The 26,678-nt window shown below is 33.7% G+C and overlaps 1 protein-coding gene across 1 annotated transcript; it reads left to right on the top strand.

The window, feature by feature from the left end:
* LOC110018705 (importin beta-like SAD2) lies at window positions 1–26,485 on the top strand. Its single transcript, XM_020716114.1, has 22 exons — window positions 1–296; window positions 755–890; window positions 976–1,063; window positions 1,861–2,016; window positions 4,623–4,785; window positions 4,912–5,096; window positions 5,173–5,346; window positions 11,812–11,957; window positions 12,161–12,284; window positions 12,368–12,548; window positions 12,651–12,810; window positions 12,894–12,935; window positions 13,009–13,127; window positions 13,203–13,401; window positions 14,856–14,987; window positions 17,656–17,759; window positions 18,741–18,920; window positions 22,163–22,302; window positions 22,406–22,545; window positions 22,869–23,023; window positions 25,486–25,609; window positions 25,691–26,485. The coding sequence occupies exons 1-22, from the start codon at window positions 207–209 to the stop codon at window positions 25,840–25,842; spliced, it is 3,090 nt and encodes a 1,029-aa protein (XP_020571773.1). The 5' UTR covers window positions 1–206; the 3' UTR covers window positions 25,843–26,485.
* The last annotated feature ends 193 nt before the right edge of the window (window positions 26,486–26,678 follow it).

The raw sequence follows: 26,678 nt of genomic DNA, 5'->3' as shown, positions 1-26,678 counted from the left end.
CGCGCCTGCCACCATTTCTCAATCTCTCTGGCCAAGTTCGGGGAGCAAAGCGCCTCCATTTCGACGCCCTTCTCCACCACCAGCTGCTGTTCTCTCCATTTCTCCCGCGAGGAGAAGTGAAACAAGACACCCTAGGATTGCTCCCTGGTCCTGATTCCTACTTCAGATCACCAGACAGGGATTCCTATTTTCCATTCTCAGCGGCCATGGACCTCCCAGGCCTCGCTCTCATTCTACAGGCTGCGCTGAGCCCCAATCCAGAGGAGCGGAAGGCAGCAGAGGATAGTCTCAATAAGGTAATCACCGATCATTTTCCTCTTATCTTAATCGTCTGCAACGATTGAATGATCGATAACTGTGCTAATATGATCAGTCTTTTGAGCTTGGTCTATGTGTGCTGTTTTTGTGTGATTCCATTTTTCACTATAATCCAATTTTCAGTGGATTTTTGTAAAAGATGTTGATGGATTTCGTTGTATTAATTCTCTTGCCTTTATTATGAAATAATCAACGGATTATTGAATTTCTATAATCAAGCAATATATGAATTTATAAAATTTATTGTTAGGACACTGCTTGTTTTTTTCTTTCCATGGCTTTTATTGAATCGTGTCAAATTATGGCTGCACATCGCTGTATTTTTGTGAGAAAAACTATTGAATGAGCTTCAGCTGGCATAGAATCTCCTGCTGGCGCACGGTACATTTCGTCTCCATATGTTCTAGAACCATCACTATACTGTTTCACATTTCAGTTTCAGTACACACCGCAGCATTTGGTGAGGTTGTTGCAGATCATAGTGGATGGGAATTTTGATTTGGCAGTGCGACAAGTTGCAAGCATTCATTTCAAGAACTTTGTGGCTAAGAACTGGTCACCTGATGAGCATGGTAGGGACCATAAATTATGATTTAGCATCATATAATTTTGCATTGTAAGAAATTTTAGAAGTGTTAATTTTATTTACACATGCAGGCGAACCTCAAATGATCTCAGCCACTGATAAAGGCATTATCAGGCAGAATATTCTTGGTTTCATTATTCAAGTTCCTCAACTGCTGAAGTATGTTTTTGATTCCAATACATAACTCCATTTAGTTGTACAGTTTCAAGTATGTTAGCATTTGAAGTTTCTAAATTCTGCAATGCCTCACCCTAAGTGCTTTCTGATTTTCGCTAGAGTGATGAGTAATGCATATAAACAGAGTTTTGATTTCCATTTCAAACCATTTTGTGGACTTTTTATCAATATAAGCTGATCTGAACAAATGATAACTATAATAATAATATAATTACATCTTTAAAAAAATGTGCTTTCTGATTCTTTCCATGCCAATCAGTACTGTTTTCGGGCACATGATTTTACTACTAAATTGTGCACACCATTGTTTCTTCCAGCTTAACATTTTAAATGCTTTCCTCCCAACCACTTTAAAATAAAGAGAAAGAAAGGTGGCTTAATACATTTTTTTATTTATGCCTCACACACTAACAGACACTCATTATGTGTTTATCCTCGTGATATAGGGTAGTTTAATACTTTTGTATCATTATACTCTTCTTATCCATATTTTTACATCACACTCTCAATTGTATGATTTAAGTGCAGTAAACTTTAAGTGTATGGTTATCTTGAATTTATGTAAATCGGCTTGGAATTCATTGAACTAGAATGGCATTTTGGCTAATCTTCTTACGGATGTTAATGTTATGAAAATTTTGTCTATTTTACATTGTCTGATTTACTTATACAGTCTCCTGCTATATGACCTAAAATTTTATTTGGGTTATGCTATCCATTAATTTTTTCATTTTCTACAGTTTCCTGGTATTAAATATCTGTAACTGAATTTAATACAGAGTGCAACTTGGTGAGTGTCTTAAAACAATCATCCATGCTGATTATCCTGAACAGTGGCCAAATCTTCTTCACTGGATTAAGTGTAACTTACAGTTGCAAGACCACCAAGTTTTTGGAGCACTGTACGTTTTGAGGATTCTTTCTAGAAAATATGAGTAAGTTAACTCCTTATAATCTGCAGATTCCATTTTTTTTGCATAGTTATGTTTTCTAAATTCGTAACGCTACTCTCTTTACTCTGCAAACGTATGATATACTGCTAGCATTTTATCTGTAAACCCAATTCTCTACAAAATTTTATGTTTTTTTTTTTCAAAAGCGCAACATCCATCCATAAATTCAAGGCTTCTTATCTTAATCCGTGAATAATAAAGCAAATTTTTTACAAAATTTCTTGTTAGTGTAGTATTAATTTAATTTAATATCCTAATAGATTGTCTAGGTTATGAACTATGGATTCCTATTTTTATATTTTGTGTACTCTATTCAAATTAAACGTAATTAGCATTTATTTGCATTGTTTTGATTTTCGATGGTTAAGACGTATTACAAAGATTTCTTATAATCAATTTGGATTTATGCCGGGCAGGTCTACTATGGAAGCTATACACTTATTGAGAGATTTGATGGAGAAGTTCAGAGATATTAAGGATTATCTACATATGATTTTTATTGATTTAGAAAGAGCTTACCATATGGTTCCTAGAGGTATCCTTTGGAGAGTTCTTGAGAAGAAATGTGTTGATATGACTTATATTCAAGTCATTAAAAATATGTATACAAAAACTGTTACTTTTGTTAGAATAGAAGGAGGATTGACCAAATATTTTCCTATTTCTGTTGTTTTACATTAGGGATCGACTTTAAGCCCATATCTTTTTGCTTTAGTTATGGATGGTTTTATTGGACACTTATAGGAGGATGTACCTTTGTGTATGCTTTTTGCTGATGATATCCTTCTCGTGGAAAAGACGAGAAAAAGCTCAGGAAAAACTTGAATTATGGAGGTCTACCTTGGAGTCTAAAGGCCTTTGTTTGAGTAGAACTAAAACTGAATACATAGAAAAAACTGAATACATAGAATGTAATTTTAGTAGTAGTAGCTCTAGTAACAAAAATGTAACTATGGGTGATCAATTGTTAAAAGGTGTGAAAGCTTTAAATATCTCGGGTCTATTGTTCAAAGTGATGACAATTTTGATGGGGATGTTATTAGTAGAATTCAAGATGGTTGGTTGAAGTGGAGGAATGCGTTAGGCCTATTGTGTGATAGAAAAGTACCGCTCAGACTGAAAGGAAAATTTTATAAGATGGTGGTGAGAACTGCAATGCTTTATGACGCTGAATGTTGGCCTTTAAAAGAGAAGCATAAAACTAAGTTAAGTGTTGCCGAGATAGAATGATTAGGTTGATGAGTGGCTTTACACTAATAGTCAAAATGTGAAATGAATATATCCGTGATAGGGTTGATGTAGCTCCAGTGACGAACAAAATTAGATAGAGTCGTCTTAGATGGTTTGGTCACATTAAACGTAGACCATCTTAAACCCTAAACCCTAAATCTGATTAGAAGAGTAGATGTTTTAGATTTGACTTATGTTAAGAAAGACAGAGGTAGACCTAGGATGACTTGGACATATTGTATAAAAATGATATTAATGATATTAATTTATTAGAATATGAAAATATGACACTAAATAAGACGCAATGGAGAAAAAGGATTAATGTAGCCGACCGCACTTATTGGGATAAATGTTTGGTTGTTGTTGTTGTTGTTTTGATCTTTGATGGTCTTTGTTTTAAGCAATGCAAAAAAGTAGTTTTTTTGACAGGGTATTTTAACTATTAAGGGTGGTGTAATTTATCATCATAACTTGCCTTTTGTGTGTGAAAATAGTCTATTCTCTTTGCAATTAATTTTTTATGTTAGTTCATTCAACTCCGTGGTTGAGATTATTGATGCTGATCTGAAATCTAAGAACAACTTTATGATTTAATTTGACATCTTTATTAATTGATTGATTTTTCATCAGATTTATTGAAGAAATAGATGCCTTATAAAGCCTTACATTAACATAACACGTCACATAACATTTTTGAAATCAAATCAATTAAATTTGTTCTAAATATCTTCTTGCACATGCTCAAAAATTTTAATTTCATTTGAGTATTATTCACTTGAAATTAATAAGTCATCAATCTCACTATTTAGATTATCAATTACAGCATTAAATTTGTACATTGATAAATGATTAAATATTCATTGAAGTTTAATAAAATTTGGCAGCATATTAGTTTTATGTTGAAATTTAAGTTGAGCAGTCTTGTTTTTTTAATCATATGTTTGCGATTAAAAGACAAGTTAAAATTAAATCTTGTGGAAAAGTATCTCTCTCCTTGTAAAAGGATATTAGTCTATCCTTAAAGATGTGCGTATGTGCGTGCGTGCGTGCGTGTGATGGAAAATGCATTTTATCTGTATAGCTTGGACAATGGCAAGGATTTGTTCTTTTTATTTATAACTTTATTTACCTATTTATTAATTTTTTTATCCAAAATAATGAATGCATGGATAGTTGAGTTGTTGAATTATGCTATTACTATAACTGGTGTAATGTTTAATGCAAAAGTGACACATAATTATTCATTTGATATTTGAATTGTTCACTAACATTATATTTTAATTTACTACAAAATAATTATTTGTTACTTCTGATTTCAACTATGTTTTTTTTTTGGTTTTTTTTTTTTCAATTCTAAGGTTCAAATCTGATGAGGAGCGGTCACCAGTGTATCACATTGTCGAAGAGACATTTCCTCTCTTACTCAATATATTTCATAAACTTGTTCAGATCACTAATCCTCCCATTGAATTAGCAGACTTGATCAAACTTATTTGCAAAATATTCTGGTCATCAATATATGTAAGTTGGCTGTTATATATGCCCAATCAGTATTCATTACTATGTTATTTTGAATTTTTTGATGGATAAATAATGCCTTCATTGTTTGAAACATGCTCTTTTTCTTGCTATGAATATCTTCCCCAGTTAGAGATACCAAAACAGCTTTATGATCCCAATGTCTTCAATGCTTGGATGGTGCTTTTCTTGAACATTTTAGAAAGGCCTGTTCCTTTACAAGGTCAACCAACCGATCCTGAGCTTAGGAAGTCTTGGGGATGGTGGAAAGTTAAAAAATGGACAGTGCACATATTGAACCGTCTTTACACACGGTTTGTGCTTCTTTTTTATCATCAATATAGTTAAGAAGATTTTTTTATTTAATGAACAAATAATTGTTTTGCTCAGGTTTGGGGACATTAAGCTTCAGAATCCAGAAAACAAAGTTTTTGCTCAAATGTTTCAGAAGAATTATGCTGGAAAAATTCTTGAATGCCATCTACGCTTGCTTAATGCTGTTCGTACTGGTGAATACTTGCCTGATAGGATTATTAATCTTATCCTTCAGTACCTTAACTGCAGGTAGGCCTTCAATTATTCTTTCATTCCAACAATGTTAAAGTTGAAATCATCTAATCTTTACAATCATTTTTTGTTAGTTACTAAGTTTACTCTTTTGATTGCTTTGTATGCAAAGTTTTGTGTATGTGAAGAAAAATTAATGGCCATAACTACACATACAGTTGATTGTTCCATTTCATTCATATTTTTATATGTTTTTCATTGATTTTTATTTCCTTGGACAAATTTCATTGATCAATTCCATCCTTTTTTTCATTCTCTTTGAGGATTTGTTTCTTTAATTACTTTGCGTGAAACATATCAATTTTATTGAATCTGAGCTAGTAAACCCTTCTTTGATTTTGTAACTTTTTCAACCTGGTATCATACTAAATTGTAATTGTGTTTTCGTAATTTTTCTTTTATTAATACTGACAAGTTAGGCTATTTAGTAGTTAGTTTTTTTTGCTAGAAATAGATGTAGAATGCTAGTAAAATTTGTGTTAGTGGGTCCTCCCTCTGAAGGCTGATGCAATTCCTGAACACAATCAACAAAACAAGAGGTCAACAAATCATCATCCTAATGCTTTATTTCTTTTCCATGAAAACCCCTTGATGCTTAACATAGTCCATGAACTTGGAAGGTTACTAAGAATTTCAAGTAATCAATAGACTATTTTAGGTTGAGGAGAGAAGACTGGGAGGAGGGTTTTTCTCTCTTTTAAGTGGAGAATGAGAAATAGAAACCTCCTCCTTATAGAACATAAGGGGTTAAAGGTGGAGGTTCGTTTGCAACTATTGTTTAAATGGATGGGTGAAGTGGGGGTGGGGCAATATTGCATCTTCGAGATTTGTGTTGGTCTCAGAAATGCCCATATGAGGGTATTTTTGTTAGATGAATAAGATGCAAGGACATCTTGCCTTTAAAATTTGTGTTGGAGCATTTTTTGCTTGGGATTGATGGAGAGATGCCTTAAATAGCTTTAAAGCTGTGTAGGCAATGATTTTTGGTGTGGTGTTGAGGGGTGGGGGGGTGGCGGGATTTGTATTGGTCTCAAAAATGCCCATAAAGGGTAATTTTGTTAGATGAATAAGAAGTAAGGACATCTTACCTTTAAAATTTGTGTTGGAGCATTTTTTTCCTTGGGATTGATGGAGAGATGGCTTAACTAGCTTTAAAGCTGTGTAGCCAATGATTGGAGGGCTATTGGACGTATGAGAGTGGTAGTGGGCTTGATCTAAATTTGGTCGTTAGAAATTGGTTTACATATCAATGTTCAAGCATTTTTGAAAGTCTTCACTTATTTTGAAGTGATCTAATGAGCAAGGTTTGAAAGTAATATCATTTCACTCTGATCCTATTGCGTTGAATTTGCAGAAGTACAAATTTGTTGCAATTTCCTAGGTGACCAATATTAATTGGTTTTTCTATTTTTGCAGGCTGTTCGTATCAGGTAGCAATTATGAGTTAAATTTGGTTTTAGTAGAGTCTATTAATCTTTCTGGTTATTTGGAGAGTGTTAAATCACGAAAACTATTTACTGGACAGTATATTGAATATGAATTAAATACTAAAAATTGTCAAGAAACCTTCAAAAAAAGATTTGCTGATTCATCGACACATTGTAATTTTATACAACATTTGAAATTTTAAATACACTATTTTTTGTATAGTGTTGCATATCGTCGTTGGCCGCCGTCATCGACTCCCAACAACCCGCTTGTGAGTCTTTGGCCATTGTCACTCGTCGCAGTGTGTTGTCTTTGTCTGCTGCCTTCTCCGTAGTACTCGTCGCAGTTTGCCGTCGTGACCCATTGCATCTGTCCCCTGCCACTGTAGCCACCGCCACAGCAGCCGCACCTGTTTCCCCACCCACTCGCCTGCCGCTACCGTTTTTCTGCTTTGCACGTTGTTGTCGCCTAGCACACCCCATTGCTTGAACCCCTTTGTGGCTAGTCATCTCCCTTCATCGATCACAACCGTCTGCTTCGTTGCCGCCTTCGGCCTACCACCATTGTCTACCGCCCCTTTGCCACATGTCATCGCCAGCCGCAGTCGTAGCCATTTACCAATCACTTATTTTATATTGATTTAGTTTTTCTTCATATCAGACAAAAAATATAAGGTCATACATTTATTTTATATAGAACCAAACAAATTAAAAGTTTTTCAAATATAATATATTACCTTTATATTACATTTTTTTTACACTATATTCCTAAGAGCCCTAAAAATAAATTAAAATTTTTATTTAAATATGAAATTGTATAGCACACTACGCCTTTTCTCCCGTGCTTAATTGTTTCGTGATTCTAAAGTTGAGTAAGACAAACTATACTTTATGTTATTCTATTTATGTTGAAGCTTAATTTTCTTTAATTTTATGTCGACCAACTCCAAGATAGTTGACATCATTGGTCAATATTTAGTTGCGTGCATAATGGTTTGATACATATATTTTTATGCAAAATGCTTGTTGGTAGTGCCTTCCATTTCTTTTTATGAAGTCCTAGTTCACATTGTCGTATGGAGTACTTGAAGCATCTTAGAATTAGGTAGGCATTGGACATGCTATTCTGCATTCACTTCAAATTGGCATACTGAATATAAAGTACAAAGCTGAAATAATTCAAACGCAAAATCTTATGCTTTCAGACTCTGATATATTTAGATACTTTGATTGATCAAGCATTCAATATTCATTTAATGTTGTATTTTAATCTATGAGGAATATTTTGTGGAGCTTTTAAAATTTTGCTATTTATTAAACTATTGCAAATGCTTACATTTGCAACACTATCATTCAAATTTTGAAAAGCACACCAAGACTCTAACTTCTATATTTTGTTTTTCGTTGAATCCTTATTGAATTGGTCATGACACACAAAAAACACTTGTTAATTTTTAATTTTCATAAAGCAAGCGAGCCGAACACGAATAATTTTTTGAGCTATATTTATAAACTAGCCAAAGAAGAACAAATATTTGTTTTTTCGTCATTTATTCCTGTTCGACTTGTTTTGGCTAACTAAATAATTAAATATTAAAATTTTGTTTACTTCATTTTTATATTAATTTTTTTACATGTATTAAAAAATGGTAAATATAATTATAAAAAAAATATAACTTTAGTTGTTAAATATGTGGCAAGCGGAGACAGTTACTGTAGTTGCTATAGTAACTGCGACCCCCTTTTCTGTTTAATCCCTTTTCTTTCCTTTCTTGTCATTTTCTGATGATTTCCTATTATAATTACTTTCCTTACTATTCTCCATGCCTATGATATCTTTTTCCTATCCTACTCTTTACCAATTTTATATACTAATCCCCTCTTTATATAGGTGTTGTTTTTTGAGGTTATGGGGGGTTTTGATGAATGCTGATTTCAATTATTGTCCTTGAGGCGTTCTGTTCCTCTGGGAGCTGTACCAGACGACGAGAAGGTGCTCTGACTATTGCTCGACATCGACGAAACATTTATCATTCATAGCCATTGGCCCTGCTTCCAGTAGTCGCAAACCACTCTAGCTTGCAACCAACTTCATTCCTTGTTGCTGTTCGACATTTCCTACAGCTATTCTGCTGCTGCCTAGTCGCGCCAAAACCCTCCCTGCTGCTGTTTGACGCTTCCAACAGCTGTCCTGTTGCCGACAATCAGGCTGACTCCTTCCTCACTGTTGTTTGGCGTTTTCTACAGCTGTCCTTGCGCCCTCCAACAACTGCAACCACTTCCCTACAACCGCCAACCACCTTCCAACCTGCTTTTAGCAACGAAAACCATTTTCCATCAGCCGCCACCGTCCAACAACCCCGTATTCGTTTTCACCCGCATATATCTTTTATTGTTTATGTTGTTTCTATTTGTTTGTTGTTGCTTTGTGCTTTTTCAAGTGTCATGTTTGTAATCTATTTGAAAGTCATTAATAATAATTTGTATTTCCATTGTGGTTTGGGTTTCCTCCAATATCATTTGGTATCAGAGTTAGCCCAACTCTAATCCTATTATTGGGTTCCCTAGCATTCGGCCCCACCCAAACCACTTCCTACCAATGTTTTTCTATCCTAAAAGCTTCAACGGATGAAGTCGTAGCTCCCCAATCCTTAAAGATTGACGTAGGGCTACATTGCCCGCGGTACTCTAGCATTGACAGCACCACGAACGAGGTTACAATAGCTGCTACAGTAACCGTGCCCCCCCTCTTTTTCCTATTTAATCCCTCTTCTGTCCTTCATGATGATTTTCCATTATAATTCATTTTCTTTTCTATTTCTTTCCTATTCTTCTCCTTGCCTATTATATCTTATTCTTATTTTACTCTTTATATATTTAATTTACTAATTCTCTCTTTATATAGATGTTGTTTTCTGAGGTTAGGGAGGAGTTTTATGAGTGCAGATTTCCGAGTGCTGCCTTAGAGGCGTTCTTCCTCTCCGGGAGCTGTACCCGAAGAGAAGGTACCTGGCTATAACTCGTCCGTAACAGTGACCGTCTACATGGGTATGGGTGGTGCTTCTACTGTAACTCGACTCCGATGAGACATGTATTTTTTTGCAACCCATCGGCCTCGCTTTCAGCAGCCGCCAACCACTCGACCTTGCTGTCATCTTCATTCACTATCGCTGTTCGACATTTCTTGCAACTATTCTGCTGTTGCCAGCCGTGCCAACCCTCCCTGTTGCTGTTCGACATTTCCAACAGCTGTCCTGTAGCCGCCAGCCTCGCCGACACCTTCCTCGCTGCTGTTTGGTGCTTTCCGCAGTTGTCCCTACCAACCACAGTTCCTTCCTTATAGCGGCCAGTCACCTTGTAGCCTTCTTTTAGCAACCACAACCATTTTCCATCAGCCGCCACCCCACTGTCCAACAACCTTCATCCTCGTTATTACCCGCGGATATCTTTTATAGTTTATGTTGTTTGTGTTTGTTTGTTACTTTCTGTTTTTTGAAGTATCATGTTTGTAATCAGTTTGGAATTCAAAAATAATAATTTGTGTTTCCGTTGTGGTTTGGGTTCCCTCCGGCACAAGGCCAATAGCCATAATTTCATCGGTTGCTTGCCTTGGATCCTGCCTCATTCTGTCTTATGTTTAGTCCCAAATTGTCTGGAAAAAACTCTAATTTAAGATCTTATTTAAGTGTAAAAATAAAAGCAAAAGTATAGTTTTCTTCCGGCGATTAAGAAGCGGGAAAGTTTAAGATTTCCCATATTTTGGGAAATATTTAAAAATCTAAATTTTATTGTTTTTAGATTTCCCATATTTTGGGAGATATTTAATAATAAAAATTCTTTTGGAGCTAAATGAGTTGAAATAAATTAAATATGTACAAAATTGAGTCAAATATGAACTACTTCGACAAATTCGAATATAAATCAAATCAAACACAAACAAGGATATTAATGAGCTATTTCGAACAAGAGCTAATTTTGAATACAAAAATTTTGAACGAGCCGACACGAACAGGTTTTGAGCTCGCTCATGTTCGTCTTGTTTGCACTCCTAGATCTCTACCAGATTATGAAGCAACACAGGAGCTTTACGATGTGATCCAAAAACAGTTTCAATCATTCCAGCTTAAGAAGAAGGTGATGTTGTGGGTGGGGAGTATTGTTACGCTGATTTATGAGGGGCCGGCTGTTAGGCTAGTTCAGGTGGGACCGGCTGTTTCCAGGAAGGATCCGCCCAGCCAAGCCGACTGGCTGCCTGGGAAGTTTCCAGCCCCCGGGCGGGGCCATCAAGCCAATAATAATGTACTCGAGATGAGGATTTAAGGAGGGATTTGGGAGTAAAGTTCGAATTTATTTTGGGGGTGTTTTATTAGGGCTAGTCACCCTAAGGTTTGATCTTAGCGGCGTCTAGGGTTTGTGAAGAGCTGATTTGTCTCTCGAATTGTTGAATCGCCCTTGTATCTTGTTCGTTTGCTTGGATATTAATAAAATTAGCCTGAATCTGTGTGTTATTGCTTATTTCTTGCAATTTGTTTGCTGTTTTCGGCTCTAGGGCAGATCACATTCTTTGGCTTCCTTTATCAACCTTGAATGGTTGGTGGTTTAGCATCAGCAATAGTTACCTTCCACTGTTATGCATTATCCAATTTCACAACTTGCTTGTGGTTATGTTTTTGTTCATATGGCAGTTTGATGGAAGAACTTGGAACTGAATTGGAAAATGATTTATTCAAAATGTTCACTATTATTGTCTAGGAAATTGAATTTGTTCTAGGTTTGCTTCCTTCTAATATATTCTTTCTGACTCATTTGAGAAAGCTTTTTAGCTTGGGTGATACTCTTGGTACTTGATATGATTTTGCTGCAGTTCTGTCAAAATTTTTGGTACAAAGTTGTGAACCATTTGTTATTGATGTGTTGTATTAGAACTGTACATAGGATTTGTGGCAAATTTGATTTTCTATCTTCTATCTATATCTATATATATATTGATTGTGTCACCAACAAGTCAAGTTGATCGATATTTATTCTTTTTCAGTATTTCAAGAAGTAGCATGTATCAGCTGCTGCAACCACAATTGGATATGGTTCTTTTTGAGATTATATTTCCACTAATGTGCTTCAGTAACAATGACCAGATATTGTGGAATGAAGATCCTCATGAATATGTTAGGAAAGGATACGGTCAGCTTTCTTTCACACACACACACACACACACACAGATATATAATAGCAAAAGGACTAAGCTTTGCCAACACATCAGACTTCTTTTATCCCTCAATCTCCTTACCAAGATATAGTTTTTCAGATAAAAGGAAGAAACTGTCGAAACTCATTATTTTAGATATTATTTGAATGATGCTTTTGATATTGATTTTCCTTTGTAGATATTATTGAAGATCTGTACAGTCCAAGGACGGCTGCTATGGATTTTGTAAGTGAATTAGTGAGAAAACGCGGTAAGGGGAACCTTCAGAAGTTTGTTCAGTTCATTGTGGAGATATTAAGGAGGTAGTTAATTTTTATAGGCTGTTGTATTAGATGCACCATCATTTTTATTGAGGATTTTAACTTCTGTGCGCAACTATATTCAGATATGATGAGGCAAGTATTGAGCTAAAACCATATCGGCAAAAGGATGGCGCTCTTCTTGCAATTGGAACATTATGTGATAAATTAAAGCAAACTGAGCCATATAAGTCAGAACTTGAGCGTATGTTGGTGCAACATGTCTTCCCTGAATTTACAAGTCCTGTTGGATACCTTAGAGCTAAGGTGGTTGAATTTATAGCATTCATGAGACCTTTGCTTTTCAGAAGTTGCCTATCTTCTTTGCAGATATCATTTTTGTAATTTGTTTTGTTAATTGGTTTATAGGCAGCATGGGTTGCAGGTCAATATGCATACACGAATTTTTCAGATCAGAACAATTTTCGTAGAGCATTGCATTGCATTGTTTCTGGTTTGAAGGATCCTGAGCTTCCAGTTCGTGTTGATTCTATTTTTGCATTACGTCCTTTTGTTGAAGCATGTAAAGGTACAATAAATTCATCTATTTTTTGTGGTGCTAACTTTTTTCTTTTCAAAATATACCCTGATGATAAACTAATTTTTGTTCAGATCGAGATGAGATTCGTCCCATGCTTCCTCAATTACTTGATGGTATGTGCTGCACTCTTAATTCAGTGCTTATGATTATATGGATTGCATGATTTGCGCATTCCTTAATTTCCAGATTTCTTTAAACTTATGAATGAGGTTGAGAATGAGGACCTTGTATTCACCCTTGAAACAATTGTTGATAAGTTTGGTGAAGAGATGGCACCCTATGCTCTTGGATTATGCCAAAATTTGGTAAGTCTAGAATTCTTACTTTAGTGCTTTATTTAGGTTAAGTATATTTGTTCATTTTATTCAAGTTATGTTTAGGCTGCTGCATTTTGGAGATGCTTGAATGCATCTGAAACTGATGATGATGGGGATGACTCGGGCGCACTCGCTGCTGTTGGCTGCTTGCGTGCTATAAGCACAATTCTTGAATCTGTGAGCAGGCTTCCTCATCTTTATGTCCAGATTGAGCCTACATTGTTACCAATTATGCGGAAGATGTTGACTACAGATGGACAAGGTATCATTTTTTAGTGACTGTAAATTGTATTCTTCTTTGCAACATCAAGGTGATCTCATTCATAATGTCATCTAAGTATTTATTTATTTATCTTTTTTTGTTTAACAAATTGAGAGGTTTTTTTTTAAAGAAAATTTTTACTGTGGAATTCCTTGGATGATTTGCGTTTCTTACCAACTTGAATGGTTTGTATTCATTCCTATACAAAAAGTACCATTTGATTTCTACAGATCATAGAATTTTTTATGACCTAAAATACTAAAGTTTTATTAGGTTCAATATTTTCTTGGATGTAGTGTTGTGCTATTTTTTTGGAAGAGATGTTTTTTTTTTTTAGTGTAATTTCTCAGAGGTAATTCATATAATGTTAGTTGCCATGATTGAGGTAATCTAAATAGTGGCTAAATGGGACGCTTTTTTTATTATTTTAACCTTGTTCGGTAAAAAGAAAAAAGAAACAAAATAGGAAATGTCATAAAGGCCATTAATTATTCTAAATAAAGCTGTATTCCTTAAGAGAATATTAAATCGAAAATCTACATTTGAAAGATAACAAACACTGTTATGTGAGCATCATTGCCATCCAGTATTCCACATAACAATAATATCTATTTACCGTTAAACAAAACAGGCCTTAAATCTTTTTCTTATAGGTTTATTGCTTTGGAGATAGCGAAACTTTCTTTTTCAGAAAATAGGTGTATTTTTACCATATATCTTGGTAGTTGATTTGATCATGGAGCAGTTTTGTTGGGATCTGCATCCCTTTGCCTGGGCTGTACGCCATTGAAGGCAGAAATTGGTTTGGCTCTCTGTGTGCTGTTGTTGTTGTTTGGTTTGGCAGACACTTTTGTTAATCGATTCTGAAATGGAAGCATAGCTTAAGGACGTATATGAATCCATAACATTTGAGTTTAGATCGGTGATGAAGTTGGAAACAGCGTGGATGAAAAATGTCACGTTTCTTTGGCTTAGTGCATTTTGTTAATGTTTATAATGTAAGTATTCGATTTTTATGGATGTTGCATGAATATGACTTTTTCTGAACAACTTATGTGGAAGGTAATTTCTAAGTATCATGTTCTTTGAATTCTATCGAGGTTTTGTGCTCAAATTGGTTTGTTGTAATATGTTCATGGAATAAAACCGATATATATGTAAATATATGACACCCTGTATATTAAAACTTAATGCGAAGATGGGATAATAATCTTGTTTTTTAACGTCTTAATTTTACAATATCATGTTCCCTTAGAAATGCTCAATGATGCTTATTTTTCAAAGTGTATTATCTGATTTTTCCTTGTGTACGCGTTATTTCAGTTTGGATAGTTCTTTTGCTTTTCTTTTTTAAAATTGCTTATGTACTATTCAAGCTAGTGCACATATTTTTAGTTTTTTTTTTAAAATCTGTAGCCATTATTAATTTTTTTATTTATTGGCATGCTTTCCAGATGTTTTTGAGGAGGTTTTAGAAATGGTCTCCTACATGACGTTTTATTCCCCATCAATATCTTTGGAGGTGTGGTCTCTATGGCCTCTTATGATTGAAGCACTCAATGATTGGGCTATAGATTACTTTGATAGTGAGTCTATCTATCAGATATGTGACCTTCATTTCTGTTCTTTTGGTTTCTGTTCAATTTGTTTCTTCTTTACTTAAAATTTTGCATCTTATGTTTTAAAATGTGAATCAAGCTTGTGGTTTGTACTTATTTATTTACAATTTTGTTATGCATCGGTCGTCTCACTTTTTATTCATATCTTGTTTGAAAAAAAAATTGCCTTTTCTTTAATATCTTTTTCATAATTGAATGCTTTTATCATGCATGCAGCAACATGCATTCAAGTTATTGGCTCATTTATAAATGGTCATTGCTAGTGTTGTAGTGAGTTAATGCTCTAACTAGACTTACTTCCATCTTTTCATTCGTTATCTCAGTCTAATTTCTTATAAATATTGTCTTATTTGAACATCTCTTGTGCTTTACGTCAGATGTCAACAATTATGAAGTTCCCTGGACAAACTCTTAGAAGGAATACAGTTTAATTTTATTTATAAAACTGCAGAAGGCCTCTGGACAATGGTTCTTGTTTATTTCTTTTAGTTGGGATATGACTAGTGACAATGATGTTGATTATGAAAGTATTTTTCTAATAAATTTGTGACTAGAACATGAGTTTCCCTTGTCAGCATAGTCAAGCGCATATTGACTTGCTTTATTATATTTTAATTAAATTTTAAAAAAGGCTAGGAAGTAGTGCATTTTCTTCCTATTCTTGTTGCCTTGCTTTGGTGTTGCCACAAAAGAGCCTTCCGAAAGGTAGCATGGTATGTGCCGAACCTAGTGATTTTCGTGTTTGTCTTCAAATCTTCATTTTTCTTGGATCCTCCTTTATCACCATGTGATTATGCTATTCTTGAGCTTTAATACCCAGTGACTTACACGGTAGAAGAAGTTAAAATTAAAGATATGTCTGCCTTCCTTGTGCTCTAGGTATCAATTTTTTAATAAAATTTTGAATGACATTTTTTGCAACAATGACCTCCTCCCTGGCTTATTCTTAGTGGCTGTTTGGTTAGATGGATTTGTGGTGTACTGTAATTCATTTATAGGGATTTGAGAAAATCATGTGTTTAGTATGAAGAAGTACAAGTATAATGTAAAGTTTCAATGAATTTGAAGTTCACTATTTAGTTCATTTTAGTTGAATTTAGAAATCGATAGATTTAATTGAATTTGAATTATACTGTAAATTGTTATCAAACTGTAACTCGCCGCCGCCGCCCTCCGCCGTCACCGTCGCCTCCCACCACCGCTGTCGCTGCATCCCGCAACTGTCTTCACTGGCCGCTGCCCACCTTTGCTGGCGCCATCGCCCGCCGCCATCGCCAGCCTTCGCTGCCGTCACCGCTCACCTGTGAATGATGAAATTGACATTATGGTAAAATTGGTAGCATTTGATGGTTAAATTTATGTTCGAAGAAATTGTTCGGAGTGGTGTAAATTGCCGTTTAGATATGACAGTCAGGATAAATTTTATGTGCGATACAAGAGGAAATGTGGAGTTTGAAAAATACCATCTATATTTAACTATAAAACTTTCCAGTTGGCAATTTCTAGATATGTGGATTTTGAAAAATGCCTTTTTATTTACATTTCTTGTATCTTCTGATAATAAGTTCTAGTGTCATAATCAATTTGACAAACGTGGCATACTGAATGTGTAGCAGCATAGCAGAGCATAAAATGACATTAGGACCCAAAGATGAAGATGAGTGCGTTTGTTTCACTCAACTTTATTTAGGCTATTGTTTTTAAATGCACGCTTCAAAGTGCATGCCCGACACGATGCAAAATGCCTGCAGTTCCATAGGCATCACAGTCGCACGAATATTGTGTGTGAAGTGTGCGCTTCATTCGGGAAGAATGCTATCGGGTTAAGCCTTCGAAGCACAAGATATGTTGGCAAAACACCAGAGCGGGTTTCGATGTTGAAGCAGATGTGGATCATTTCTATAGAACAGGATTAGCAAAAGGAAATACACCAGGCTTCAATGAGAGCAAGCAGATAAATAGTGTTCTGGGATGATGAGGCACTCGATGCAATTGCTGCAGCGTTCGAGACTGCAGTAGTACCATAGCACACACTTCGACAGAGCAGAAGCGAGTTCAATTTTGCAAGCATCACACTATCGTTGCTGAGCTTTAGCTTGGATTTGTATATTTTCAGTTTTTTTTTTCTTTTTTCCCAAATGATATGGGATGGCAGCCTAATATTTTAGCTATTTTTTATTTTACTATTTTTTTAAATTTTATAATGCTTATTATTTTAATTGTACCTATTAATAACAAAAATTTTCAGACATTAGAAATTACTATGATACAATCACATTTTTTATCCTTATAGCTAATATGTAAGTTATATATGCTTTAGTTAATTAAATCACCGCTACGTTTTATGCTTTGAAGTAAAAATAAGCTCTTGCACATCGCATTGCATATTGTATATTGCAGTTTAAAAAATACTGATTTAGGTTCACTTTTTAGCAACTTGCCAATCTCTTTTTTTCCCTGAACTTTAGCCATAGAATTTTTCGTGGATGTGGAAGAAATGAAGATATTTTGCTGATAAATTTTATCTTAAAATTATATTTTGGGTGAAATATGTAATTATTGGGATCATTTTATGTGATTTTCTTCTTGATTTTTCTTATGATACTCTTTAATTTTTCTAAGCCTTCCAATGCAGATATCCTTATTCCGCTGGACAACTACATATCCAGAGGCACTACACATTTCCTAAGCTGCAAAGAACCTGATTACCAACAGAGCCTATGGAATATGCTTTCTTCTGTGAGTGATGACTTAAATTCTTAAAAAATTGTTTCTTGTTATTATTTGTTTAGAGCCGTTTCTCCGCATAATGTCATTTGAGAACGAATTTGAATGTACGTTGTGATGATTTCGTTAAATCGACTAATTCTTGCATGCCAACTGATATTATGATGAATTTTGTTAATTCCATGTGACTGCTAAATTTTATAAAGAAACTAATGTTTCTGGAATGTTAACCCACATGCTCACTGGGAGAAAGATTGAATTGATTTTCATTTGAACGTTGTATATGACATTTGCTATGCCATTATGATGATTTCTAGCAATAGTTCTGTTCTTATTTAATCAACATACAAAGTTATATTTCCTTTCTTTTAATGAAATTAAAATGATATATGGATTGATTAAAATATCCTTTACATTGATTGGAATGGATTTATTGAACCAAAATTGATTTTGTCGAATTATTTGATGTTAGATTTGAGATATATGTAAAGTATAGTCATTTCTCATATAACAGAATTATGAAAGAAAAAAAGAAACTTAAAAAATTTAACAAATATGTTTTTCTGATTCATTTAAATGAATCTTTTTGCTTTTGCTATGATTATTTTTTTGATACATTTTAGAACTTGTTTTACTGCTTTGATTGTTCTTAAATCAATATATTTTGTACATTCAAGCATTACAAGGTTCCTTTTTAAGGAATCCATCTCAAGACGCAGAGAGAATTTTTTCCATTTCGGAAGTGATGCAATGAAAAGTGTAATTTTCCAGTTTTATTCCCTGGATAAAAGTTTAGATTGTTAATATTTGTGCTAATAATGATTGGAAGTATATGATTTACAAATAAAATATCATTAACCTTTCTAGCACTTTCTTCCTTTTTATCATGTCATTGGTTTGTACTACATTTAGAAAGTAATGAGTAATGAGTAACATTGGGAAATTTTGATGGTGATCTACATAGTTTGAAGATTTTCTGATAAAAATATGCAGATAATGACAGACAAAAATATGGAAGATAATGATATCCATCCTGCACCAAAACTCATTCAAGTACTATTTCAGAATTGTAAAGGTCAGTTGGATCAGTGGGTTGAACCATATCTCCGGATTACAATTGAACGTCTTCTACGAACTGTGAAGTCATCCTTAAGATGCCTTTTAATAGAAGTGGTAATTTTTAATATATTTCATTTATTTTCAATGTAGCTTTTAGTATGGTCCCGCCTCTTTTTCACTGCAACTCTTACTATGAATCTAAACAATAACTGTTAATATGTTTTTTTTTTTTTTGTGTATTAATAAATATTCAGTGCTAATGCCTAACAGGCTTATTATGCGTTCTTATTGGCAGCCTACCAGCAACAACTTTGGGCAAGTTAATTTTGAAGCCTATAAGCAACATAATGCAACTTGACTATTTATTCCGAGTTGGTGGTTGGGTTGTTCCAACTTTTTTTTTAATTTGTGTATTAGTATTTATCTTAATATTGAGAAGAAATAGGGCAGCAACTTGAGTATTGCTATGTTCAAATTTGCTTATTTATTGTCTTATCAATCTCAAACTTAGCTAAAACATGACCCAAGTTTTAATAAACAATGTTTAAGCATGTTTATTTGACTGTAATTAAAATTGAACCATATAGCGAGCTTTAATCTAACTTTCCAAAATATTGGTAGGTTGCTAATTTTTAAACTTATAACCTATTTATCCAAAACAAATGCAAACAAATTTATTAATAAGAGATTCATGTTAGTCAATATTTTTTTTTCAATGTTTTATTATCCCGTGTTAATCAAAATAGAAGAATGATATCAAATTAAACATATAATGATTTAATTATGCGAGTGATACCATACTCATATGTTTATATATAGCTTTTATAAATGAACATAAAATGAGAAATTAAATATGCTAGTAAACAAATATCAAATGAGTTGTTAAGGGATTTCTTAGCGAATTACTTTTTAAACAACAAACTATCATGCTATGAACATAAATGAATAAGTGAAATAATGTTCTAGCGTATTCAACTAGACATTAAACTTTGTTCAGTTGGCCAAGTACATGAATACAAGTGTGCCTTAGTCTAGTTACCAACAAATTGTTCAAGAAAGTTATTTCTCATGTCTGTCCTCATCAAAAAGGAGTTGAGATTATCATAGATTGGTATTTAAGGGTCTATCGAATTTATGGTCTCTAAAAAGAAAAAAGACAGAAAAAGAAAAAAGAATTTATGTTCTCCGGCTGCTGATTGTTTTTTTTTTCTTACGAGGGACCCTCATATCCTATAGGTTTAAATATTACATACACTTTTTGTTTTCTTGCTATAGGTTGCCTTCATTGTCCGAGTGATTGTTGAATATTTTATAGGTTAATTGTCCAATTTTCAAAACACCTTCTGTATAGAAGATTTTGTTATGCTTGAGATCTGGGTTTGCTGTGGTACATGGAAGATGGTTCACTTTCAAGGAACTTTCAAGTAACATGCTTCGCTAGTGTTTGTTGAATATGATTGTTTCACTAATAGAATGAAAAATAATTGATTGAAGTCAATAGGAATTCTAAGTCGTAATATTTTTAAAACTAGTAGTTTATTTTGAGAAATAAAAGTTGGCATTTTTTTTCTTTTTCCTTTGTTTAGCATAAACTTTCTTTCAGCTAACACCTTATACACACTGTTAAGGGTGAAATACCTTGTTATTTCATTGTATTTTAGGAATTGCTGGAGTGTTCGTTTCAAAAGTTTTCTTCTTGGCACTCTCTTTTCTTCTTTGCACTGTAAACCAAAATACATATGTAAATTACATTTATTAATGTCATTCTTTTTTGTACCCGGATAATTCCAAATGAGTGATGTTCCCTGTCAATATGGATGTCGTCTTCCAAGGAATACTATTCACCAAATGTTTGAACTTTGATAAAAGAAGTTGGCCATTATATCCTAATGCATAACCTATTTGAGGACAAAAACTAGCAATGTATTATGTTTCACAGTTATAGAAATGAAGTTAACTGGCTCATCTCTGATAATTATTTTTTAGCTGTTTAATCAATGTTTTTGCAAATTAACCACATATTTTTGCATATAGAAATTGCATTTTGGTTAGAAAATTTAAGAAGGATGTAATTTTCTCTTTTTTTTTTTATTTCCACACATTCTCATTATCCTCCTTTAACCTCATATCATTCCATTTTTATGGGTTTCATACTGCTTCTCGCTGTGCATAGACAATCATATAGTACACATGCTTTATTTCCAAAAGAGGAAAACGACAATGGATCTATTTTGTTTGCAATCTTTTAGATTTGTCTTCTATATTTTATCTTTGGGATAACTTCCTCGAAGACACTCAGTTTGTGAAGTTTCTCACATTCGTTGATTTCCAATGCAGTCCCTCAGGAATAACGTAAGTTATGTAGCGGAACTTAAACTTGTCTCATGAATACCAATTTCTCTTACCTTGAGAGTAGTCATCATTTTACTAGGCAACCAAACAGGTGTTAGGACAGGCGCTGGCTTTGTATGTCCACCCTGTTTCAGGATAACATTTCTGCCTGTGGTATCACATCTAGAGATTCCTTGAGGGGAAAGATTTGGCCTCAATGAATAACTTCCTTATTTTTTCTTGAAAAAAATTTATATAGTATTCATTTTTGTTTTCCTATGCTTGTATTTGTTTATGCGACAAAAAGATAGAATGACTACTTTTTAAAGCCCTTTAATACATCACAGAAGGGAACTGTTTCAAATAGATGTCAATTGATCTATGCATCCGTTTAGTTGGTAAAATATTTATAAAGTAGGTAATTCTGAAGTGCACATGTGGAAATAATCCTAAAATATAAGTCATTATAAATTAGCAAATAATTTCTTAAATACTGGGTATTTAGGATAATCAATGTATTAATATAAGTGGAAGAAAATGATTATATATATATATAGCTAAAAGTATGACTTTCAAACTTGATAGTATTAATGCTTAATTATATTTTTGAGAAAACAAACTTATTCTATGAAGACTTGAAGCTGAATGCTTCATCAATATCTGGATAATGTTCATAGGTTCGAGTCCAACCTGTGACCTTTAAATTTAATATTATCTAGCTTTTAGCATGGAATTTTATCTGTAGCTGATATTTTACCCTGCTTTCTTTTAATAAACTATTTAGGATATATATTAATAAAAAATCACACTGGTAATGAATTCTTGAAGTGTTGTGCCTATTTTGGTTGCCGTTATTCTTCTAACTTTCTTGGCTTGTAATGTGTCTCTTTTCTTGTGGTTTTCTTATTGATTATTAAAATTTTTTTTGTTTGTGGATTTCTGGCATACTAGCCTTGTCCTCGTTCATGAGGTCCCCCTCACCATCTTTCTACAAGGAAATCGACGTTTTTGGTCCTTTTCTACAGATTGCCGATGCCCTATATTACAATGCTTCTTTGACCCTCGGGATATTGCATAGGCTCGGTGTTGTTTCAGAAGTTTTCAATATGTGGTTTCGGATGCTACAAGAGGTTAAGAAGAGTGGTGTTCGTGCTAATTTTAGACGGTACTTGTTCTATTTCCTTCCTCAGCTTTCCCCTTGGCACATGCAATGTGACTTGGCTAATTTACACAGTTATCTGAACCTCTATATTTTATCATGATTTCAGAGAATATGACAAGAAGGTGTGCTGCTTAGGGTTAACTTCACTTATTGCACTTAACGAAGAACAACTGCCAGCAGATGCTCTAGGGCGTGTGTTCTGTGCAACTCTAGAACTTCTCGCATCTTACAAAGATCAAATTGCAGGTGATTTATAACTTGAATCACATATATGGCCTTAACTTGAATTTCATCATTGTGTTCTCAAACATTCATTTCCATCAAAGTTTCCCTGTGGTTTATATTTTCCCCCTTTCTTTGTTTATTTTGGCACACCAGTGTTTCTGTATTGTGTCATTTATATATATATTCATTGTGTCTCAGTATTGTTCTGATTGCTTTCATGATTTTCTGGAATATAGGCTGCTCTGTTAATGAAACCAAGTTGAAGTTTATAAGCAGTGCTCCACAGTTTCTTGTTAGAGTTCCTAAAATGGTCCAAGTTATAATTATTTGACTGTTTCTAACAGAAGCTCAGAAAGAGGCTGAAGTTGAAGATGATGATATGGATGGATTCCAAACAGATGATGACGAGGACGATGAATCTGATAGGGAAATGGGCGACGATGAGGAGGAAGATGGAGATGAGGCAGACAGTCGAAAGCTCAAGAGATTAGCTGCACAGGTACTTTAGTTTGATATATTGAATTCATACTAAATTTCAAACTTTTGGTGATATAATGTTTTTAAAATTTTAAATTGAATGTGGGTTTTTTCTTACTTTAATTTTCAATACACCATGCTTTATATTTCATGAATTTGCTTTTATTCTTTTGTGGCTAAACTTAAAGTTTGATGCAGTTGATACTTCATGCTCTGATATGAAATCAAATATGTTTATCCAATATAAGTTTTACTTTGCCTTCTAGTCTAAATTTTACCCAAGCATGATGGCGCCATTGTTTCCTACTCTTCTTACATTCATAGTTGTATGATAACTTGCATTTTATATTTTAATTATTACTAATATTGTAAAGATCAATTCTAACGCCATTTCTATGATGAGTTGGTATCTTATTGTTTATTTTCCATACTCTTTAAATATCAACTGAGTTGCTGGGGTGATTTTTTTCCTTTTCCTGAACTCTTCATGCTTGCTGACCTTTAAAATGAAACTATTTGATTCCATTACTTCCATTTTGTTTCCACGTGAGATTTCCTCTGAGCTGATTAGATGCTTGGTTGCCTTCTAAATTTACAAGCTAATGCTTGCAGGATATGCTTTTCTTTTTTATAATAATTTAACTATAAGCTAAGTTGCTAACCGAATCCTAGGCTACCATTTTAACTACTACACTAGCTAGTTGAATGATTGCTGGCTATCCAGCCTCCGTATGTTTTCAGTCATCCACAAATCCTTTTCATTGTAAAGGTTCTTGTTTTTGTAAGTACAAAATATACCTAATTCTAATATGGAACATACATGGACGTAAAATATTATAATATGGTGAATCATTATTCCATTTAACTGTCAATTTTGTTTGAAGATCGTAACTCAATCACTTGAATTTTTATTGTCCCAAAATCAACATTAATTATCTGTGAGTCAAGGATGACTCATTTGAACTTTGTTTGATTTAACTTGAGATTGTCCTGCTTGAAGTAAAAAAAAAGGCACTTTTACATGTTCTTCACGTCATATATAAATTTTCAAAACAAAAATAAAAATAAATATAAGTATAATAACATACATATATGTGATTGATTCCAAATAAATAAATTTTGATTTCAAATCAAACCAGATTTCAAGTTGAATAAAAAAAATGAACGATTCCAATTAAATTTTGGAGTTCGCATGAGCCAAGGCGTTAGTTATAAAAATTTTCATTATTCTGATTCTATGCCCACTATAATCCCGTCACATGCAAAAAACCTTTCAGGAAGATTATTGGCGTTGTTTTTTACTAGCGTGATAGTTAAAACTAAAGTTTCTTATCGTCCATTATTTGTGTGAATGGGTAACTGGCGCTTATGGAACGGTAAGATTTTACAATGGCACAATTTAGAACATCAAAATGACAATTTATTTGTTTTTTGCCATTTTTAAGTGCTATGATGGTTCATTTGAAGTATGCATCCAGTGGCACTTTAAATCAGGATAAATCTAGGAGTTGATGATGATTGAATACTTTAAAGTGTAGTTTTATTTTTGAATAATTTTTAAAGTGAAAAGTGGTTGCCTGATGTTTTCTTTGGTTGACTATTTCATAGATCATGATCACAACAACAACAACAAAACAACAACAAACCTTTATCCCACTAAGTGGGGGCAGTTACATGAATCCTTTTTCTCCATTGCGTCCTATTGAGTATCATATTTTCATTTAATTCTAATAAATTAAGATCATTTTTTATACAATATGCCAAAGTATTTCTAGGTCAACCTCTGCCTTTCATAGATGAGAATAACCAAAATATACCAAGATTATAAAAATTAGAAAAAAAAAACCAATCAAGAATAAAATAATAAATAACATATTTCAAATATTTCATGTTTATGAATCTAGTGATTTTGATGTATTGTTCCGACAAGAGTTTTCTTGAGAGAACTTATGACATTTTGTAAATTTCTAGTTTCTTACCTACTGGCTCAAAGCTTATCTTAGTTTTGTTTTTCTCAGCGCTAGCATAGAATTGAAACTAAAATGAATGGCACAATCTTTATCTCTTTTTATTTTGTTTATTATTAAATGCTCGTACTTGCCTTGTAAAGAAATCTTTTTTGATAGCAAAATTTACATGGATTATCAACTAGGATTAATGAGTTTGACTACATTTGTTTTTGTGAGTTTGCCTTTCCATCAAAGACTTCATTGTAGTTTGGGTAGTTTTTGTACCTTGGGCTTTCACAATATTCTGTGTTTACATTTTGCATTGTTTGCTGTTGATGAAATTTATTTGATGCACTCGACTCGATTCTGATAAGAACTTATTGAATCCATTAAACTTATTCCTACATGTGTAGAGAGAGAGATGTGCGTGCTCGTCACAGTAAATACTTAATGCTGTTCCTTTGTTGTACAAGTTTTCTCCTGCATATTATTACTAGTTACCCTATTCACCATATTTTCATTAAAAAAAACCCAGGCAAAGGGTTTGCAGCCTGAGGACGAGGATGATGATTCAGAAGATGATTACAGCGATGATGATGAGATGCAATCTCCTATTGATGATGTGGATCCATTTATTTTCTTTATGGAAACTGTGAAAGGTACTGAACTTCATATACATATAAATTCGGGATTTTATTTTTATTTTTTTATTTATCAACCAGTTGTGCTTCATCTTTTAGGCTTGCAAGCTGCAAATCCTGCAAGATTTCAGAATGTTATGCAGACCATGGAGTTCAGTCACCAGGCTCTTGCTAATGGCATAGCTCAACATGCTGAACAAAGAAAGATAGAAGTTGAGAAGGAGAAGATTGAGAAGGCAGCATTGTCGTGAGAGAAAAAAATGATCAAATATTCTGTTCTTTCAATATTTTCCTTGGCAGTTTTAATTCTTTGGAGGGGCCATGGCCATGAAGATATAATTGGTTACAGTGATTTTATGAATTATTGGGTTGTGGAGTTCATAGAGCCAAAGGTTTTGTCAGGTTCTCTGTTCGTTGAGCTTGTCAGAATTCTTTTCCATGAAAGGAAGCGTATTACCAGAAGATGGGTGTCTTCTGTTCTATCTTTGCCTGTGCAAATATTTGTCTCGGCTGCTCGAGTTGAGGCGGTTATGTTTTGTTCCAAAGCATTTGCTTCCTCGAAGGAAGGTATTCATATTTTTGTCACTTATTCTTTTTTACGGTATAGGATCTTAGTAGTTGTGAAAAAAAAATTTGGCTTTTGAAGTTCTTCATTATTTTTTACCTTTTTTTGTGCTTTTTCTGAGGGCTGGTATGCTGTTTTTGGTTAAAGCGGCAGGTCTTCTTTATTTGGTGATATATGATTGCTTCTGCTGTTGCATTTGCAATTGCACCCAATCCTATTTTTATAAAGTTGGATAATTGAAAGTGTTGTAATATGAACATTCCATTCTGTTGGTTCTTGTAAAAGTTTGGACAGTTTATTTCGAAAAGTTTTGCATGTAATTATAGCCTAAACATTCTTTTTGTTATGCAAAAAATTGCATTCTTTTCACAGCGCGTTATTTTGATTTCAAACTAACAAATTGCTCTAATAGAACTTTTGTTTCTGTAGATTGTGAATGACATTTACTGCTAACATCAATGCTGTGCTATTGGAATGCATAAATTTCATCTCCCTTTTTTTTTTTTTAATTATGTTTCCTAT

The sequence above is a fragment of the Phalaenopsis equestris genome, unplaced genomic scaffold, assembly GCF_001263595.1.
Source record: "Phalaenopsis equestris unplaced genomic scaffold, ASM126359v1 Scaffold000032, whole genome shotgun sequence".
Lineage (NCBI taxonomy): Eukaryota > Viridiplantae > Streptophyta > Magnoliopsida > Asparagales > Orchidaceae > Phalaenopsis > Phalaenopsis equestris.
This window is presented reverse-complemented; position numbering and strand designations above follow the sequence as displayed.